Genomic DNA, 21,621 nt, shown 5'->3' with positions numbered 1-21,621 from the left:
TATTTTACCACTCCAGGTCCAGGTAGCATCCTTATGATAGACAGCAGAAGAGACTACCTGCAACCTTTTCAAGAAAAAGAAAGGTATAGAATATTTCTTGCAAATTGAATAGCCAGTTTTAAACCTGATACTGTATATTGCCAGAATTCCACTTTGTTAATGCTACACTCCCATTTCAAAACTCTTAATGAAGAAAGCAAATGTTAACATGTCAGTAACCCATAAGAGATTGCTAGCCATCTTAATATAAAATATGACTAATATGTATTGCTGTGGGCTCATTATGGAGCCAACACCTCCTTGAATCATAATACATACCTAAGTTTTACCATCAGTCACTGCTAAATATACAGTATGCAAGGTGTGTTGAAAGTGGCATAGGTTCTATACGACGCTGCATCCATTAAAAATAAAAAGGAAAACTTAATGAACAGGCTGGATTTAGCTTTAATTACCACATAACATGGATATACAGTATGATCCAATTCAGACTGTTGTACTATAGAATGTTTTTTGATGTTACATGTGGAAAACAGATGTAAGTAATTAAATTCATTCACACATGAAAACATATGTTAAATTTAACACGTGCTATGAAAAGGGGGAGAAATCAGTAAAAAGTCTGGAAATTGAGCTTTTTTTCCACAGAGCTTAAGCTTTAGACAAAATATTTCTGTGTGTTCTGTATGTGCATGGCCCACAGAGAGAACAAGAAAGAAAACACTCCATTCCTAACCACATGCAATAGATTTTTCTGTGGCGACATAAATCAACCTTGTGTTTCAGATCTTTCTCACTATACCCTTTATGTTATTCCCAAGATATCCTGTTACTAGTTTCCTCCACAGTTTTCCATTTCCTGTGCGTAGGATCACCTGTACAGAATGCTCTGGTTCCCTGCCCCATGCTCAGACTGGAAAACAGGAAAAAGGGTTCAAGGCTGTCCAACAAGTAGAATACTACCCCCACACACACAGCAGGGAAAACCCAGCATGGCAGTACTCCCAATTCTTAGACCAGTACATTGTGTTTTAAGAACATTGAGCTTCCTTGCCTGAACACTGCCAGAAACAACACAAACTGAGGTGATTCCATTGCTAAATGAGGTACATTTATATTTTTCCACACTGCCTGGACACACTGTTTTATTTCTCACATATACAGTCACCTTGGCTTAGTCCAGCCAATCAGCATAGCCATCACAATGGTTCACTGTTCTAAGGGGCTTCATTCTATGTATTTTGACATTACACTGTGATCAATACCATGGTGCCCTGTAGGGTGTCCTCTTGACCATGTGCATTTCTGACAGTCAGCCACTTCAGTGTTCAAGTGGGGCTCTCTCGCTCGCCCGTGGAAGCATGCAGATTTATTCCTGAGCGATGCTAGCTAGCTCCTGCATATTTGATTTAAGCCTTGTTTGTGTAACCTCTCTTTCGCTCCATCTTCCTCTCCCACTTTCTCCCTCTCCCTCTTTGTATTTTTCTGAGGCATCACTTTAATATGTATGCAAATAGTTGTGCTGCTCCATGCGTTAATTGGTGTGGCCTCCTGCAGTCGATCAGTCAGGCAGGCAGGTGGGCGGTCGGTCGGTGGCTGTGGGGAATGTGTTTGTATTTATGAGGCTGCATCAGTCCATGCCAGCCTAATGTGAGGGAGCGTGACTGGCAGAGAGAGGCTCTGCAGTGCAGCCAGAGTGCAACCTTGCTGCCGCTCTGTGGAAGCCATGCTAGTCACAAACGATAAGTAGAGGTGACAATGTGTATGCCAATGCACAGTCCTACTATTCTTTCCACTTCAATACCTGCCTTAATGAAAATATTACTCCCTGTCATGGTACAAGAACATACAATATATACTGTATCTATAGATTCATTTGGGGGAATGATTTTTAGATCTATCAAAATTAAACAAGAAGCTTTCAGTGACAAGAAAAAAAAAAAATATGCATTGAAAAAAAAGTGATGTAATTGCTGCAAAGTTTGTTGCCCAAGAAATTGGTGGCCTGTTGGCAAATCTTATTGGAAGGAAGGATTAGAGTAGAATATAACTCAATTGTGAGCAGAAGACAAGACATGTCAGCAAGTTGTTTGACTGCTTCAATCATCCTGTCTAAACTGAGCCCAGACGCGTCTGTCTGTCATTCAGTGGGTTATTCTCCTGGATTGCCCTTCAAGTTGATAATTTAAGACCTCAGTCTTTGACAGTGATGTGGTTTATCAACTCCCTTCATGTCAGAAACATGCAGATATGAGCACATTCATAATTGGACATACAGTGCCTTCAGAAAGAATTCATACCCGTTGACTTATTCTCTCACCCAACTACACAAAATAGCTGACAATGATAAAGTGAAAACATGTTTTTAGAAATGTTAACACATTTAATGGAAATGAAATAAATAAATATCTAATTTACAAAAGTATTAACAACCCTGAGTCAATACTTTGTAGAAACACCTTTGGCAGCGATTACAGCTGTGAGTCTTTCTGGGTAAGTCTCACATGGGCTTCCAAGTGGTGCAGCGGTCTAAGGCACTGCATCTCAGTGTTTGAGGCGTCACTATAGACCCTGGTTCAATTCCAGGCTGTATCAAAAACCGTCCGTGATTGGGAGTCCCATAGGGTGGCACAGTGTTGTTAGAGTTTGGCCTGTGTAGGCAGTCATTGTATATATGAATTTGTTCTTAAATGACTTGTCTAACTTAAATAAAAAATTAGTTTTCCACACCAGGATTGTGCAACATTCGTCCATTATTTTTCAAGCTCTGTCAAATTTGTTGTTGGTCATTGATAGACAACCATTTTCAAGTCTTGCTGTATATTTAAGTGAAACATGTAATTCGGCCACTCAGGAACATTCACTGTCTTCTTGGTAAGCAACTCCAGTGTATATTTGGCCTTGTGTTTTCGGTTATTGTCCTGCTGAAAGATTCATTCATTTCCCAGTGTCTGGTGGATAGGAGACTGAACCAGATTTTCCTCTAGGATTTTGCCTGTGCTTAGCTCCATTCCGTTTCTTTTTTTATCTTGAAAAACTCCCCAGTTCTTAACGATTACAAGCGTACCCATATCATGATAGAGCCACCACTATGTTTGAAAATATGGAGAATGGTACTCAGTAATGTGTTGTATTGGATTTGCCTCAAACATAACACTTTGTATTGCAGTATTACTTCAGTGCCTTGTCGCAAACAGGATGCATATTTTGGAATATTTGTATTCTGTAATGGCTTCCTTCTTTTCACTCTGTCAATTCGGTTAATATTGTGGAGTATCTACAATGTTGTTGATTCATCCTCAGTTTTCTCCAATAACAGCCATTAAACTCTGTAACTGTTTTAAAGTCACCATTGGTGGCCTTCATGGTGAAATCCCTGAGTGGTTTCCTTCCTCTCTGGCAACTGAGTTAGGAAGGATGCCCGTATCTTTGTAGTGACCGGGTGTATTGATACACCATCCAAAGTGTAATTAATAACTTCACCATGCTCAAAGGAATATTTAATGTCTGCTTTTTTACCCATCTACCAATAAGTGCCTGTCTTTGCCAGGCATTGGAAAGCCTCTCTGCTCTTTGTGGTTGAATCTGTGTTTAAAATTCCCTGCTCGACTAAAGGGACCTTAGAGATAATTGTACGTGTCGGATACAGAGATGAGGTAGTCATTCAAAAATCATTTTAAACAGTATTATTGCACACAGAGTGAGTCTATGGAACTTATTATGTGTGCACATTTTAACTCCTCTCTTAGGCTTGCTATAACAAAGGGGTTGAATACTTATTGACTCAAAACATTTCAGCTATTCATTTTTTATTAGTTTTGTAAACATTTATAAAATATATCATTCCACTTTGACATTATGGGGTATTGTGTGTAGACTATTTTAAATTCAGGCTGTAACACAACAAAATGTGGAAATAAATACTTTCTAAAAGGCACTGTACATACTGTATGTAGGATTTTCATTTGAGCCAGTTTGCTACAGCAGGAAAATAATCCTACAGCAACAGGAAATGTGAATTAGTATGTGGATTATAATTAATGGACATGTTTTAGGGGTTGATACAGTGGGTTGCAAAAGTATTCACGCCCTTGGCATTTTTCCTATCTTGTTGCAGTACAACCTGGAATTCAAATGGATTTTTGGGGGGTTTGTATCATTTGATTTACATAACTTGCCTACCACTTTGAAGATGCAAAATATTTTTTTATTGTGAAACAAACAAGAAATAATACAAAAAAACGGAAAACTTGAGTGTGCATAACTATTCACCCCCCCAAAGTCAATACTTTGCAGAGCCACCTTTTCTAGAAATTACAGCTGCAAGTTTCTTGGGGTATGTCTCTATAAGCTTGGACATCTAGCCACTGGGAATTTTGCCAGTTCTTCAAGGCAAAACTGCTCCAGCTCCTTCAAGTTGTCTGGACCTCTGTCAGTCTCTATGGGGGTGCCACAGGGTTCAATTCTCGGACCGACTCTCTTCTCTGTATACATCAATGATGTCGCTCTTGCTGCTGGTGAGTCTCTGATCCACCTCTACGCAGATGACACCATGCTGTATACTTCTGGCCCTTCTTTGGACACTGTGTTAACAACCCTCCAGGCAAGCTTCAATGCCATACAACTCTCCTTCCGTGGCCTCCAATTGCTCTTAAATACAAGTAAAACAAAATGCAAGCTCTTCAACCGATCGCTGCCTGCACCTGCCCGCCTGTCCAACATCACTACTCTGGACGGCTCTGACTTAGAATACGTGGACAACTACAAATACCTAGGTGTCTGATTAGACTGTAAACTCTCCTTCCAGACCGACATCAAACATCTCCAATCCAAAGTCAAATCTAGAATTGGCTTCCTATTTCACAACAAAGCATCCTTCACTCATGCTGCCAAACATACCCTTGTAAAACTGACCATCCTACCAATCCTCGACGATGTCATTTACAAAATAGCCTCCAATACCCTATTCAACAAATTGGATGCAGTCTATCACAGTGCAATCCGTTTTGTCACCAAAGCCCCATATACTACCCACCATTGTGACCTGTACGCTCTCGTTGGCTGGCCCTTGCTTCATACTCGTCGCCAAACCCACTGGCTCCATGTCATCTACAAGACCCTGCTAGGTAAAGTCCACCCTTATCTCAGCTCGCTGGTCACCATAGCATCTCCCACCTGTAGCACGCGCTCCAGCAGGTTTATCTCTCTGGTCACCCCCAAAACCAATTCTTTCTTTGGCCACCTCTCCTTCCAGTTCTCTGCTGCCAATGACTGGATCAAACTACAAAAATCTCTGAAACTGGAAACACTTATCTCCCTCACTAGATATAAGCACCAACTGTCAGAGCAGCTCACAGATTACTGCACCTGTACATAGCCCACCTATAATTTAGCCCAAACAACTACCTCTTTCCCTACTGTATTTATTTTATTTAGCTCCTTTGCACCCCATTATTTTTATTTCTACTTTGCACATTCTTCCACTGCAAATCTACCATTCCAGTGTTTTACTTGCTATATTGTATTTACTTTGCCAACATGGCCTTTTTTTGCCTTTACCTCCCTTATCTCACCTTATTTGCTCAAATCGTATATAGACTTGTTTATACTGTATTATTGACTGTATGTTTGTTTTACTCCATGTGTAACTCTGTGTCATTGTATGTGTCGAGCTGCTTTGCTTTATCTTGGCCAGGTCGCAATTGTAAATGAGAACTTGTTCTCAACTTGCCTACCTGGTTAAATAAAGGTGAAATAAAATAAATAAATAAAAAAGTTGGATGAGTTCCGCTGGTGCACAGCAATCATACCACAGATTCTCAATTGAATTGAGGTCTGAGCTTGACTAGGCCATTCCAAGACATTTAAATGTTTCCCCTTCAACCACTCAAGTGTTTCTTTAGCAGTATGCTTAAGGTCATTGTCCTGCTGGAAGGTGAACCTCCGTCCCAGTCTCAAATCTCTGGAAGACTGAAACAGGTTTCCCTCAAGAATTTCCCTGTATTTAGCGCCATCCATCGTTCCTTCAATTCTGACCAGTTTCCCAGTCCCTGTCGATGAATAACATCCCCACAGCATGATGCTGCCACCACCATGCTTCACTGTGGGGATGGTGTTCTCGAGGTGATGAGAGGTGTTGGGTTTGCACCAGACACAGCGTTTTCCTTGAGGCCAAAAAGCCAGCTTTTGCCAGCTTTTGGCAAGGCTGTGGTTCTTCAGTGATTGGTGTGGGTTAAAAGCAGAGATTATTGATCTGCTGCCTGGGACCACATGGGATAAGGATCACTGTCTGCAGGAGGTGGACTTGACGAGACAAGGTCCGGTCATCCGGCAAAGACGTACCCTTAAACCATCTCATCAGATGCCCACTTTACTAGAAGGTAACAGTCAATAATGTCTTGGTAGCACTGGATGAAGGTGAATGTGCTTACTCAACAAGGCATTTGGAATTGTTATTTAGCAAGAGCTTCCTCTCATCCTTAATATTTTTTAGATCAAACAAATGTTAGAGAGCAAACTGAAAAGCATAGACTGATATTACAATAAATATAGCACTGAAACACAGAATCATATACTGTATGCTTCCATTCCATACTGCCTTCATAGTGTTCTTGAATTGGGTAGTCGGTGAGGCCGATACTGCTGGGAGGACTCTTTACGGATCTTGATCGTATTTGTTGTTGTATCATATCTGAGTGGCAGGCATTGTCTTTGCAACATTTCCACGTCTCTTACAGCTTCCATCTTTCACTGACAGCAGTGGGATGGGAGAGAGGAGAAGAACAAGGGAATGGAGAGAGACGGATGTGTAGAATAGAGAAGCAATGCTTTAAGCAGAGAGATCACAAATATCCAAATAACAATAAAGCAAAACCACACACACACTTCTCATAAATAAATCATACAGTGTCTCGTTAGGCTTTCCATGAGTCAGACACGAACCCCACATCTCTCTCCCCTGTTTGGCGTTGCAGAAGTGAACATATGAATTAGAGTGATGGCCGGCTCCTGTCAGCAGAGCTTGTGGGGGTCTTTGGACATCCTTCCACCTGCCTCCAGAGCACTCAGGGAAGAGCATCTATCTCACTCCATCCATCTCTGGAGAACTTGGGCCTCTCATCCATATTCATCCCCAGTCACAGGCACCTCTCAGCAGCCACCTTCATCCTCACCATCGCTATGGTGTCTATCACCAGGTCCGTCTCCTGTAATGGCTGCCTGGACACCCCCTCTACTGCTTAGAGACAGAACACCACCCGAACATCCTGATGAAGCTTTTCACATGCATATAACCAGCATACGATTGTTCCTTACCCAACAAGCTGTTAAGCAGGAGAACATATCTAAATGAAGGAATCTAGAGATAAAGTCAGAGACATATGAGTCACACACATTTACACATTTACATTGGGTTCCAGTACAGATGTAATCATGGTCTCCTCTGTTCGAAATAACAGGTAAATGTTATATCATAAATCCAAATGTTCACAATTGGCCTACACACATACAATCACACACCATTTATCTGTCTCATACACAGTTTGGCCTGTAATGTTTAGTTGAGGTGGAGGTGCTTGCTGGGGTTTGGATGGAGGTTGTTCAGAGCAGCCTTTCCCCTGGGATTAGAGCAGGGCAGGCTGGGTCTGTTGAAGTGGCCGTAACTTTCTCTCATGGCATCCCGGATCCCTGTTGATGAAGCCACACTCCGCAGAGTCAAATATGGCAACAGAGGTAGAGGATACACCATCCAAGGATAGTGCTGTGGTTGTTATGGCAAACAGTGACAAAGAATGTGCTCTGTTGTACTATTTTAATAAAACCATTTACAGTGCATTCTTGAAAGTATTCAGACCCCTTGACTTTTTCCACATTTTGTTAAGTTTACAGACTTATTCTGAAATTGATTAAATTGATAAATTGAAATTGATTCCCCTCAACAATCCACACGCAATACATCATAACGACAAAGCAAAAACAGTTTCGAAATGTTTGCTAATTTATAAAATAGAAAAGACTGAAATATCACATTTACATAAGTATTTCAGACCGTTTACTCAGTACTTTGTTGAAGCACCTTTGGTAGCGATTACAGCTTCCTGTCTTCTTGGGTATGACGCTACAAGCTTTGCACAGCTATATTTGGGGAGTTTCTCCCATTCTTCTCTGCAGATCCTCTCAATCTCTGTCAGGTTGGATGGGGAACGTCGCTGCACAGCTATTTTCTAGTCTTTCCAGAGATGTTCGATTGGGTTCAAGCCCGGGCTCTGGCTGGGCTACTCAAGGAAATTCAGAGACTTGTCCCGAAGCCACTTCTGCATTGTCTTGGCTGTGTGGTTAGTGTCGTTGTCCTGTTGGAAGTTGAACCTTCGCCTCAGTCTGAGGTCCTGAGCGCTCTGAAGCAGGTTTTCATCAAGGATCTCTCTGTACTTTGCTCCGTTCATCTTTGCCTCAATCCTGACTAGTCTCTCATCCCCACAGCATGATTCTGCCACCACCATGTATCACTGTTCCAAACTTCTTCCATTTAAGAATGATGGAGGCCACTGTGTTCTTGGGGACCTTCAATGCTGCATAAATGTTTTAGTACACTTCCCCAGATCTGTGCCTCAACATAATCCTGTCTCAGAGCTCTAAGGACAATTCCTTCGACCTTATTTGCTCTGACATGCACTGTCAACTTATACAGACAGGTGTGTGCCTTTCCAAATCACGTCCAATCAATTGAATTTACCACAGGGGGACTCCAATCAAGTTGTAGAAACATCTCAAGGATGATCAATGGAAACAGGATGCACCTGAGCTCAATTTCGAGTCTCATGGAGAAGGGTCTGAATACTTACGTAAATAAGATATTTCTGTTTAATATTTGTAATACATTTGCAAAAATTTCTAAAAATCTGTTTCCCCTTTGTCATTATGGGGTATTGTGTGTAGAATTCTGAAGATTGTTATTTATCTAATCCATTTTAGAATAAGGCTGTAACATGACTAAATGTGGAAAAGTCACAGGGTCTGAATACTTCCTGAAGGCACTGTATATCTAAAGACTATGGCCTATACAAATGGCTGAGATGCAAATTACTGAGTCCAACTGATGCTGGTGACAGAGCAGAGATGCATACCTTGGTGGACTGTAGCACAGACAGTAACCATGACCACATGGCAAGAAGAGCGAGAAGCATAAGAAAAATGAAATGGGTTTCTGCTCAAGAAACAGAAGAATATAGAAAGGGGTTTCTGCTGAGACCTGCACTTGTGGCACTACAGCAATCCCTCTAAAGGGTCCAAGAGAAGAGTGAGATAGGGAGAGGTGTAGACAGACAAGCCCTTATTAAACATACATGCCAACTGTCTCCCTCTGCTCTACCCAATTAGGGTCATTTCCACTAGAGGCGCTGAAGCCAGTGAGGCAGAGCAGTGCATGGCGGCATGGATTAGTTCTGATGAAGGTTGCATGACATTCAGTGGTTGACTTGCACTAGCCCAGTTACACCTTTAATACTTATCAGATAGTATATTGTTAAGAGAGTGTGATAAGTAAAGTGTAGGATGGTGTGCCGAGCAGGTGTGTAGTGCTGGGGGAGCCCAAGATAGCAGCTCACTTTTCTCAATTTGAGAATACATGGAGCTGGTAAAACTATATCTGGAAAAACAAATTGGATTAAATGTTAAATAAATGATATTTAGTTACCACAAAAATTCCATGATAAACAATAGAATGACAAACCAAATAAACATGTATATCCGCCTAGAGGTAGGTAAGTTGTTGTTGTCTTCCCAGTTTTTTCTCTGGCAGTGGAAAATGATTAAGAATTATAGGCTAGTTGTGTGCAATACCGAGGCCCATCAGAGGCCATTTTTATTGCTTCGTTAATCAGAACTACAGTTTTCAGCTTTGCTAACATAATTGCAAAACGGTTTTCTTATGATCAATTAGCCTTTTAAAATTATAAACTGGCAGCTTCATTAAATAGCACCCGCAAAACACCAGTCTCAACATCAACAGTGAAGAGGGGACTCCGGGATGCTGGCCTTCTAGGCAGAGTTCCTCTGTCCAGTGCCTGTGTTCTTTTGCCCATGTTAATATTTTATTTGCCAGTCTGAGATATGGCTTTTTCTTTGCAACTCCACCTAGAAGGCCAGCATCCCAGAGTCGCCTCTTCACTGATGACGTTGAGACTGGCGTTTTGCGGGTACTATTTAATGAAGCTTCCAGTTGAGGACTTGTGAGGCATCTGTTTCTTAAGCTAGACACTAATGTACTTTTCCTCTTGCTCAGTTGTGCACCGGGGCCTCCCACTCTTTTTATTCTGGTTAAAGCCAGTTTGCGCTGTTCTGTGACGGGAGTAGTACACAGCGTTGTACGAGATCTTCAGTTTCTTGGCAATTTCATGCATTGGAATAGACTTCTTTTCTAAGAACAAGAATAGACTGACGAGTTTCAGTAGAAACGTCTTAAACTTCCGACTTCAATTGTGTGTGTATATATATATATATATATATATATATATATATATATATATAACTTCTGACTTCAAATGTGTATATATATATATACATACAATTGAAGTCGGAAGTTTACATACACCTTAGCCAAATACATTTCAACTCAGTTTTTTTTCACAATTATATATATACATATATGAACTAAATGCATATTCCCAACTGATTGAGATCAACCAAATTACATTTAACCGGTAAAACATAAATAATTATCATTCACGATTGATAGTAGTGATGGCCTATTTGAAATTAGGTATGTCTAATGTGGTGTTTCAGGGTATTAAAAATATAAAATTTTCTTGAGACAAAGTCTGTGGGCATAGGCAGACTTTGCAATTGGATAGGCTATTCAATAGTCTACATTTGTCAGTACAAACTTTGATTGATGAACTGATGACTTAGTTAACTTTTTTGTTGTTGTACTCCCTTACCTAAAAAATAGCACTACACCACTGGTGCCGAAGAAGAGACCCACATATACAGTTTAAACTGAATGAGTGTTGATCCGTGCAACAGTGGTGAGCGCAAATCAGTGGACTCTCAGGGCCATTACTTCCAGCTCTCTCTCTCTTCTCTCCCCCCCACTCCCTCCCTCCCTCCCTCCCTGAATGCAGGCCTATTACCCTCGTCTAAGTTTGAAGTACACACAGACCAGCCAACCTCCAGTCAAAGCTTTACAAGGGGCTCTCTCTGAAGCCACAATAGTCCGTAAAACTCATGTCTGCATATCTGTTAAACAGCAGTGCTGCTGCAGTACTTCAGCATTGGATATTATGGGGTGAAGATGTACACATTATTTCCAATCATTAGCTAGCTGTATTTTTTCATGTTCAGCTGCATGACCTGCATCTATTAATCATTTGTAAGTCTTCATCAACTCCACTGTAGTAATAGGAAGGAGTAGGTCTACATTCTTCTCAGATGAGGTCACCACATCTGTGGTCTTGGGAGACTGTCTGTGATTATTCACACGCGAGCACACAAACGCACAAACATTTTGAGTGTTTACTTAGAAGATCCCTGCTTTGGACACAGGTTGACGATTATTGTCAGGGATATTGCCCTGGGGGCAGAACTGAGCGACTTCCGCTAGTAAAAATTCCTTGAAACAAAAAATGTGCTTTCTGGTCATACTTTAAGGTGATGGTTGGGCATTAAGGTTAGCCGTATGATTAGGTTTAGTGTTATGGTTAGGCTTAAAATCCAATTTGATTACTTTGTGGCTGTGCCAGCTAGTGACCACTCTGCAGAGCTGCCTCCAGAACAAGGTTAATTATGAAAAACGCTAACCTGCATTTTGGACAGAGAGTCTTTGAGACCATAACTAATAGGTCTACAAAATGCTTAAAACGAGTGTTGGGGAAGCTACTCTGAAATCATAATTTACCAAACTACCAATTATTTCACACTAGAAGAAGTTACCTACATTAATGCTACCCTTAAGAAAAAATATTTTTTTTTTGCAAATTGCAAGAACAGATCACTCTTGAGTCAGATGTTAACCGAGTGTGCAATTTAGCCTATTAAACACAAAAAAATAAAACTATAATAATACAAACACAAAAACCACGTTACCACGTTGCCTGGAAAATAATGGTAATTCTTGCCTATTTCACCCATATTTTCTTCTCTTTTTGCAAAAAGAGTAGTGTGTAGTTTCAGTAGTTAGCTACACCACTACATGGCAAAAAAATGAATTAACTACACTGCAGTTGAATTACTAGTTGAATTACATGGAGTTCATTACTCCACCAACATTGCTTAACACTAGTGTGTTTGTATGCCTATTCTCTCTTAACTGCTATCCAGCATCAACCTCCCAATGCCCTCTGTCCTGTGTTACTCCACATCTCTCCTTCTAACCATATCTCTCCATGTCTTCTCCTAACCATCTTCCTCATAGGCCATTCTGAGTCCTGACTCTTTCATGGCTTTGGGAGCAGCTGAGTGTCCAGTGGTGTCTGTAATTACCTTGTGTCTTCACATTGCTGGGTGGAAGACATACACGCAAATTGAGACCGTGTTTGTGCAAAGGACTGTAGTAATCTTAGATTTAGAATTGTGTCAATGTTAACCATGACATATGACAAATCTGTCTCTATATGATGGTGTCATCAACTGCTCTAGACACTCAACAACAGCTTGTGTTTGTCATTGTGGTGACAATGTTATGTTATCCACATCATTCAGACAATTGAGAGACATGAGGTGCATTTAGAACTAATTTATGCATCAATTCAAATTACATCATGATTTTATTATCATAATCACTTATTTTCTGTCCTATTTCCCATGTTAACAATTGTTTCATCATTCTTTTAATGTTGTTGTTTTTCTGTCTGGATATTATATGCTTGAACATCTGAAAGGCCACTGTAGGAACACCAACCCTCAAATCTTCTATTCGGCACAACATTTGTATCTTCACTATTATAATAGAATGGGCTCTGCACAAAGCTGATCACAGTTTTTTGGAAATCACTTTTTCAAATAGAGTGGAACTGATACTAAACAGGCCATGAAGGATTGACTTACCGAAACAGGTTCACGGAGTATGAATGTCCCACAATTCTCAACAAGCCCCAGTTTCACTTACTGATGTCAACAGTCTTTTGTTTCAACTGAAGCAGAAAGACAAAGGTAGAGGTACTGTAGCAGAATAGGAGAGGAGGGGGAACATTGTCAAGTCAGAGCACAACTTGACTGTATTTATTACTGAATGTAACCCTTTGAGGTTTCTTTCTATCCCATTCCCCAAGCAGACACAGCAGAATGGTTTATTTTAGTGGCCAGGTTGTTCCATTTTCTTATTCCCCTTCTTACATTGTTCTCCCAGAATCCCAACTTCTTAATCTCTTTTCTTCTTGACAGTGTACAGTGTGTGACTGAGACAATTGATTGTGTCCTGGACTGGTCTACTGTCCACTGAGTAACCTGCAGTAGTTGACTATTATATTACACTGATAGGTAGGTAGGCATTGTGTTAACCTGTGGTAACAGTGTTATAACCTGTGGTAAGTGTTATAACCTGTGGTTATAACACTGTTACCACAGGTCATAACACTAATATCTAAGCACTTTGTTCTTCGAAAATGCATACTGGAGAATAAACTATCATCTTTTCAGTGTATTCAGTGGTAATGCTGCTGACAGTTTGAGGTATGTGTGAACATGTGCTTGTAAACGTTTTTATGTCAGAACATAAAAAAAACTATTAGAGCTCAGACTCACCAAACAATCCCTGCTGTATATAGGCCTACTCAGAAGCCTCTTCTCCATCTTTACAACATCCCTGGGACACAGCTACAGCAGCTGAGGTGGAGGGCTGAAAGGATGAGGAAAATAATGATGGGAATAAGCAGATGCAGAGAAACAGGTAACATTCAATGGGTGCTTGAGAGCAGAGAGAAATAACCGAGTAAGTGACAATAATGAAACAAATTGAAATGTGTACAGAGATGGCTGGCGGAGAACAAAGGAATGGGAAATATTCCTAAGAATAATAAAATAAAGTATGATCCACTGTCAGGGAAAGAAAGAAGGTAGAATGAAATAAGGATTCAGGGAGAAGGAGTGAGAGTATGAGCAGATGGGCTTGTACAGACACTGAACATGGGGAAGAGAATAGATCAATAACTCAATTTCAGTGGTGAGATTCAGCCACAATGTTTCTCAATAAATGATAGGTAGAGAGGCTTGGCTCCTCTCTCTTGGTTTCTTGGTTTTATCACCTTTTGCTGGCAGCATTGGGTCATCATTGGGGAATGCTATGTATCTGCCTCTGCATGCTTGTTGGCTGGGGTAAGTTATGCCTTGCCAACTCTCCCTGGTGGCCTTCACAGTCCATGTACACACCACCAAATGATCTCTCCTTCTCAAATCCCACACCTGCTAAAATGTGATGATCCCAACGCAAGGCCAGTGGAAGTCTGGGGTTGGTTTTAGGCCAGGGCTTAGGGAACATGAAACACAAGACAAGAAACAGACTGTGTAAACCAAGTTGATCAAATGTATCTCTACTGTATCAAAAAAAATGCTTTACTATATGTTCCTTGGTCCTCATCTCTATCTCTGTATTGGTTTCTTCTATAGAAGGGTGGCTTGGGGTTAAACACCCCCCTCCTGTAATTCTTACAGAAACCCCTGTCACCACATTTTGGACTCTTTCCCTAGATGCCACTAGTTTTACTTAACTAAAAATCTCATCCGTCTCATCTCAACATTTTACGTCACCCAAACAAAACTAATATAATATTTTGTAATTTTGAAAAAGGTTATATATATATATATATATAAACTAATTAAGTTAGATCTATACATTTAAAAATATATATTTACCAGTAGGGGAACCTAAAGATAAATCGTCCACATGGTTTAAAAAAATGTAATCTTTTTTTAATTATATTTGTTTAATTACCCCATTTTTCTCTCCAATTTCCTGATTAGATCTTGTCTCATCGCTGAAACTCTTCAATGGGCTCGGGAGAGGTGAAGTTTGAATCATGCGTCCTCTGAAACATGACGCGCCAAGCTGCGCTTATTAACACCCGCTTGCTTAACGCGGAAGCCAGCTGTACCAATGTGTCAGAGGAAACACAATTCAACTGAGGACTGAAGTAGCCTGCAGGCGCCCGGCCCAACACAAGGAGTCGCTAGAGCACAATGAGCCAAAAAAAATGCCCAAATAAACCTATCAATTTGATTTTAACACACTAATCTCATAAATATCTTTATTTTATTCTGCATACTTATTTCCTTTCAAAATGTGTTTGCCTAAAGATAGCCGGTATGCACATATCTAAATCTGACCAAACTTGTCTATTTTCGGACAGAAAAAAAGCTATTTCCCTTATTGGTGGCATTTCCCCCCCCCAAGTTACCCTACTGTTCTCTCTCAAATCTTTTTTTCCTCTAATCCAAACCTCGACCCCACTACAACCCACCCCACCCCCTCTCCCTAGCGGCTGAAGTTGGGGTTTCATCAGAGCGAGTGGAGAGATTCAGACAGACAGGAGAGTGAAGTGCGTGTGCGTGTGGAGCAGTTGCCGCTGTAGCTGCCTTCTCTCTTCAGAGGCTATGACCTAGATAAAGAAGAGGAGTCAATGCGCCTGTCTGCGAGCCAGGCAGCCACCGCAGCCCCAGCCAGCAATGTCAGGAGGGGGTTAGTTGTGTAACACACTGTCCTATTTAGTTTGCTAGTCTCTCTCTCAAACACATTCATACACACTCAGCTAAAACTGCATTAAAATAATGACTCTCTATAGTAGCATCTGTCAATGCACGGCTTCAACAATCAGTGGCAGCAGTGTAACTGCATTGGCTTAAAGGTGAATGAACCATACAGAAAAAGACTGAGATGGTGTGTGAATCACACCAGATTTGTTTCAGAATAAACTCTGAATAACCTTTCCACACCAGCAGACAGTCATCACAGCTCCATTGCGTCCCACAGAAAACCACTACTCAACCAAGACTTCTCTATTTACACTACCATCCACAGCAGCTGTTTGTAGAACTGCAATGCATGTGTTGAATACTGCATATCTGTATTCTCAAATCTGACACAAATATTTAGAACAAAATCTGCATTGGCAAGAAATCAATGTATGCATTGTGAAGTACTAAAATGAGTCATGTGTAGAATGTGGGACATTCAATTACTTAAGAAGAAAGTGAGTGTAAAGGATTCCATCTACCACACAACTATTTCCTAAAAAGGCAGTGGATATTGTGGAGTTCGTAGATGTAGTCAGTAGAACCAAAACAACCACTGGTCTCTCCCCCCCCCCCTCCCATTGTGTAACACTGCCATCATCTGGCTTCTTGGTCACAGTACAAATAGTAGCAATCCCTTTTCAATACATGTGCTCAGAGAACATTTTAAAGGAGGAGTGTGTTCCCACGTGTCCGTTTAGTTCAGTAGTACATTGAGTCTTTAGGGTCAGGGTAAATCAACACAGCAGATACTAAAAGCGCTGCTAATTAGCCACCTAAAACATACACTGCAATCCAAATCAAACTTTGTCACATGTGCCAAATACAACAAGTGTAGACCTTACCGTGAAATGTTTACTTACAAGCCCTTAACCAACAGAGCAGTTCAAGAAGAGTTAAGAAAATATTTACCAAATAAACTAACGTACAAATTGATAAAGAGTAACACAAAATAATGAGGCTATATATAGGTGGTACCGGTACAGAGTCTGTGTGCGGGGGTACAGCTAGTTGAGGTAATTTGTACATGTAGGTAGGGGTGAAGTGACTATGGATAGATAAAACAGCGAGGAGCAGCAGTGCTCAAAACAAATGGGGGGGTGGATCAATGTAAATAGTCCCGTGGCCATTTGATTAATTGTTCAGTAGTCTTATGGCTTGGGGGTAGAAACTGTTAAGGAGCCTTTTGGTCCTAGACTTGGCGCTCCGGTACCACTTGCCGTGCGGTACCAGAGAAAACAGTCTATGACTTGAGTGACTGGAGTCTGACACTTTTATGGGCTTTCCTCTGACACCTTTTCCTGTAGTCCACGATCAGCTCCTTTGTCTTGCTCACATTGAGGGAGAGGTTGTTGTCCTGGCACCACACTGCCGGGTCTCTGACCTCCTCCCTATAGGCTGTCTCATCGTTGTCGGTGATCAGGCCTACCACTGTTGTGTCATCAGCAAACTTAATGGTGTCAGAGTCGTGTTTGGCCACACAGTCGTGGGTGAACAGGGCGTACAAGAGGAGACCAAGTACACACCCCTGAGGGACCCCAGGGTTGAGAATCAGCATGGCGGACGTTTTGTTGCCTACCCTTACCACCTAGGGGTAGACCGTCAGGAAGTCCAGGATCCAGTTGCAGAGGGAGATGTTTAGTCTCAGGGTCCTTAGCTTAGTGATGAGCTTCGGGGGCACTATGGTGTTGAATGCTGAGCTGTAGTCAATGAACAGCATTCTCACATAGGTGTTCCTTTTGTCCAGGTGGGAAAGGGCATTGTTTCTTAGGCTGCGTTTACACAGGGAGCCCAATTCTGATATTTTTTTCCACTAATTGGTCTTCTGACTTATTACATAAGATCTTTTTCAGAGCTGATCTGATTGGTCAAAAGACCAATTAGTGGAAAAAAAGATTTCCTTCTGTGCCAGGCTGATCTGCCCTGTAGCTCTCAATAGAACCAGACTGCCGTTCAGCTCAACCTTCTGACTCCGTAGCAACACCAACACCACTACCAACTCCCATAGTCACCATACACTACTATACCGTAATGTGTTAATTGTCAAACATGTTTTAAATTTAATCTGTGTCATTGCTATTAAAATAAATAAGGAAACAATCTCAGCACAATCATGGGCAAACACGTAGAGAAGGTGAGAAGATTAAATGACTCATGAATTCAAAGAAAATACATGAAATGTGTATCAGATATATAAATGTGTTTGAAGTATTAATAGGAGATATCTGATTGTGTTAAGAACACTTGAATATAATATAAATTGTAATTTGACCTCTTTTTCAGCAACTACCTGCTACAAAGAACAACATTGCCATCTTGTGGCCCATCACTATACTTCAACTGTTATCGCTGACACAGAAAAAAGATGCAGAATAACTGATCCTGATTGTTTTATTTAGATGACAAAGTCCAACCTTTTTTGCTAATATTTAACAAGACTCATCTGCACCCTTCCAGCAGTGCAAACGTATGGAAGTTACACAACTTATTCTTAAGAAATGTCTGAGTATAAGTGATCCTGATCTTGTGATAGTAAACATATTCAGATTGTCTGTATGATTTGGCACACACACTTGAACAAAAAAACAAAGGCCTCAATGGCAGGTTCTGAGTACATTGATAGATTGGTGTCCTAACACCAAATCATTACAAAAGGATAAAGGTCAATTACTCCATGTGTCATCCCCAGTTACCAGTGTAAAAACATGTGTCGTCAGCGCAGGGTACGCTGGGGCTTGAAGCAGTCCCATCCTGGCTTGGGGCTCAGGGTGTGTTCGGGAAGCAGGTACTCCTTCAGTCTGTCAGGTAAAGGCAGAGCCTTCACCCTGTTGTCCAGGGGCCAGGGCTGCAGGTGATCCCGGATGAAGGCCCTGCAGAGGCAGCGCAGGGGGGGAGGGCTGGTCTCCTGCTCCACCACACGCCGATGGAGGTCCCGCAATGTCTGTGCATTGGGGTCTTGGTCTGGCATAGGCAGGTCCAGGGGCAGGGCCAGACTTGGGGAGGACACCCGGGCCAAGTCCAGGAGGTCCTCAGCCTGCTCCAGGAGCTCAGCCGCCTGCTCTGCATCAGAACAGTCCAGCAGGGCCATCTGGAGCCTCTGGAATATCAGCCTGTAGCCTGTCCAGCAGGAGGGTCCGTGGCGAGAGCAGTGGAAGGAGGCACCACTCTGCAGCAGCAACACTGCCAGGGGAAAGAGCCGATCAAAGTGCTCCAGGCTGGTCACTGTCAGGGAGGGTTCCCCATCCTCCTCCCCGTCGGGGGTAAGGCAGCAGCTGGGGTCAGCCCCGTGGGCCAGAAGCAGCCGCGTGGCCCTCAGACAGAAGCGGCCGATCTCAGCTGCATCCTCCACAGAGCCCTCCAGAGCCTCCTTCACCAGAAAGACCAGCGAGGATACAGCCGTCTCTCCATCCAGTGTGGCAGCATGAACATCTGCACCTTAGGAGGGGAACAAACAACAAAGTTTCCTAAATATAAATACATTTGAACATGCTCTGCTGTTGTTGATGTACAAGCATTTCGCTACACTCGCATTAGCATCAGCTAACTGTGTATGTGACCAATAAAATTTGATTTGACGTTTAGCATGTCTGTCTTTCTGCCCATAAGCCTACTCCAAATTAAAGCGGCAATATGTAACCTTTTGGGCAACCTGACCAAATTCACATAGAAATGTGTACGGTCAAGCAAGTGTAAGAAGCGGTAGATATGTTCTATCCGTGTGTGGTATTTCTATGCTTTCCGTTCTTAAGTTTAGTTTTTGCGTCTTTCAGTTTTGTAAATTCTCTACACTATACTTGCTTGTTTTTTCACAAACGGAAATTAGGGGAACTATTCGAATTTTTAGAACTAGGAAAATGAAGAGCGATTCTTGCATAGTGCATTTTTATGGTTATTTTATAGCACAGTACCTCTCTGAAGTAGCAGCCGGATGTTTTCTGTGTTATGCACAGTGAGTCCATCACTGCTAGCTAGGGCATGTAGCAAGGGTGATTTTCCTTTGGGGACAAGATCAAAAAGGCAGTGTTGAAATAGAGGATACACAGTAAATACAGGTCAAATGTCAACTCACCATTTTTTATTACCATTGTTTTCGCCCCAATTTTGATCTGTTCTCGTCGCTGCAACTCCCCAACGGGCTCGGGAGGCGAAGGTCGAGTCATGTGGCCTCCGAAATATGACCCACCTAACCATGCCTCTTAACACCCACCTGCTTAACCCAGAAGCCAGCTGCACCAATGTGTCGGAGGAAACACAGTTCAACTGACGACCGAGGTCAGCCTGCAGGTGCCCGGCCCGCCACAAGGAGTCGCTTGAGCGAGTAAAGTCCCCATGGTTGTGATACAGCCCAGGATCGAACCCAGGTCTGTAGTGACGCCTCTAGCACTGTGATGCAGTGCCTTAGACCGCAGCGCGACTCGGGAGGCCCTCAACTCACCATTTTTATCTCTTGCATTCACGTCAGCACCCATGTCCAGCAGTGTGCACATACAAGGCAGTCTCTCTGCCTCTTCACTGGCGAGATCCAAGGGGCTACTTTCATGGATCTGCATAAGATACAGTACACTGTGTTACAGAGCCATAACAACACATTCTGTATACAGAGCAAGAAATGTACTGCAGAAAGTAGTATGTTTTGCAGCTATAAGTTCTTGCTACCGGTTGTACTCACCCGATCTCGCTTGTTAATGTCAGCTCCATGTCCAGCCAGCAACCTCACCATAATCGGCCTGTTCCTCAGTACAGCAATGTGCAGTGGGTTGTAATAAGACACAGGGTCTGTGAATCAAATTATATTTAGGTCAATAAAATATAGACAAATAGTCTCCTAATATTTGAATGACAAGTCAGTCCTCTCACCCTCAAAGTTGAGATCTGCTCCATATCGTAGAAGGACTTCTGCTGCACAGACTAGTCCCCGTTCAGCAACCTTAAACAGAGCATAGCTGATCCCCTCCTCAAACACAGCTGACTGGGACTCCTTCTCCAGTAGCTCCACTAAAGACCCGCATAGACTGTCCTCATCCTCCGGGCTACGGCTCCTGTAAATCCAATAAGACCAAGGTCAAATACAGATAAATACACAATAGAGGTTTCAGCTTAGTTTACACATTGCCATATCGATTGACATTGTGGAACTTGAGTGTCAGTGCAAATTACTATAGCAGTTACTTATCCCTGAACCAGACTCACAGCATCACATAAAGTACACTCACCTCTCTCCAGTGCTTGTCCCTTCCTCCAGACCAACAACACACAGCACGGCGTCTACCAGGGGCTGATACTCATATATAATCCTGCGAAAGCCATGGAGGAAAGGCATGCTCTTGGCTGATGTGCCACTCTCTGCTGCTTGCGCTAGAACACTGGACAAGTTACACCCAAATGGAATATAATTACTAGCTAAACAGGCTGTTATAAGTTATTTTATTGATAGTGCTTATCTGAAATTTTCAGACCGTTAAGGGTGGTCTCTGGGATTTGTATAACGTTACGCCCAAAACAAAAGTGCAGAATTATGCATAACTAGCTTTATTCTGCAAGTTGTGAGTGCAAACGTAAGAATTATTGCCACATGCTATTTAATATACCCACCAATTAATATTTGGTATGTTTGTGGCTAGTTAGCTATAGTCTTTAAAGCCAACATTGAACGCTAAATACGATTTGGTTAGCTGTGGGCATCAGCAGACGCAAGCTAGCAACTGTAGCTCCAGACATGGCTAAAGTTAGTTCATCATTTGTGTTACCTGGAGCAGAACGACAGAACAAGAATTGACATGACGGCAAAACGTACCAGCTAGCTAACAAGAATAGCTAACTAGCTATTTGGTTTTGCTTTTAAATTGACCAACGAGCTACCTAACGTTAGCTAGTTGGCTTCAAGCTGTAACGCGAGCTTACCTT

The 21,621-nt window shown here is 42.0% G+C and overlaps 1 protein-coding gene and 1 long non-coding RNA gene across 2 annotated transcripts; one reads left to right on the top strand and one right to left on the bottom strand.

The window, feature by feature from the left end:
• Positions 1-1,059: 1,059 nt before the first annotated feature.
• LOC135550193 (uncharacterized) lies at positions 1,060-15,156 on the top strand. The gene is made up of 3 exons (XR_010457091.1): positions 1,060-1,106; positions 13,758-13,879; positions 14,950-15,156. It is a non-coding gene; the product is annotated as an uncharacterized LOC135550193 (long non-coding RNA).
• A 2,934-nt stretch (positions 15,157-18,090) lies between these two features.
• Positions 18,091-21,621, bottom strand: asb6 (ankyrin repeat and SOCS box containing 6). The gene is made up of 7 exons (XM_064967100.1): positions 21,465-21,621; positions 20,931-21,080; positions 20,575-20,756; positions 20,387-20,493; positions 20,153-20,261; positions 19,626-19,712; positions 18,091-19,152 (listed from the first exon to the last, which is right to left on the bottom strand). Exons 1-7 carry the CDS (start codon positions 21,494-21,496, stop codon positions 18,431-18,433), a joined length of 1,389 nt encoding a protein of 462 aa, XP_064823172.1. The 5' UTR covers positions 21,497-21,621; the 3' UTR covers positions 18,091-18,430.

This window comes from Oncorhynchus masou, chromosome 1 (genome assembly GCF_036934945.1).
Source record: "Oncorhynchus masou masou isolate Uvic2021 chromosome 1, UVic_Omas_1.1, whole genome shotgun sequence".
Classification (NCBI taxonomy): domain Eukaryota; kingdom Metazoa; phylum Chordata; class Actinopteri; order Salmoniformes; family Salmonidae; genus Oncorhynchus; species Oncorhynchus masou.
Note: the sequence above shows the minus strand (reverse complement) of the source record. Positions and strands in the feature narration are given on the sequence as shown.

Coding starts and splice junctions, on each gene's coding strand:
- asb6 (XM_064967100.1), bottom strand. CDS start 21,496: ATGTCAATTCTTGTTCTGTCGTTCTGCTCCAG. Junction 19,713..20,152: donor GAATGCAAGAGATAAAAATG/GTGAGTTGAGGG, acceptor TTGTCCCCAAAG/GAAAATCACCCTTGCTACAT. Junction 19,153..19,625: donor CCGGCTGCTACTTCAGAGAG/GTACTGTGCTAT, acceptor TCCCCTCCTAAG/GTGCAGATGTTCATGCTGCC.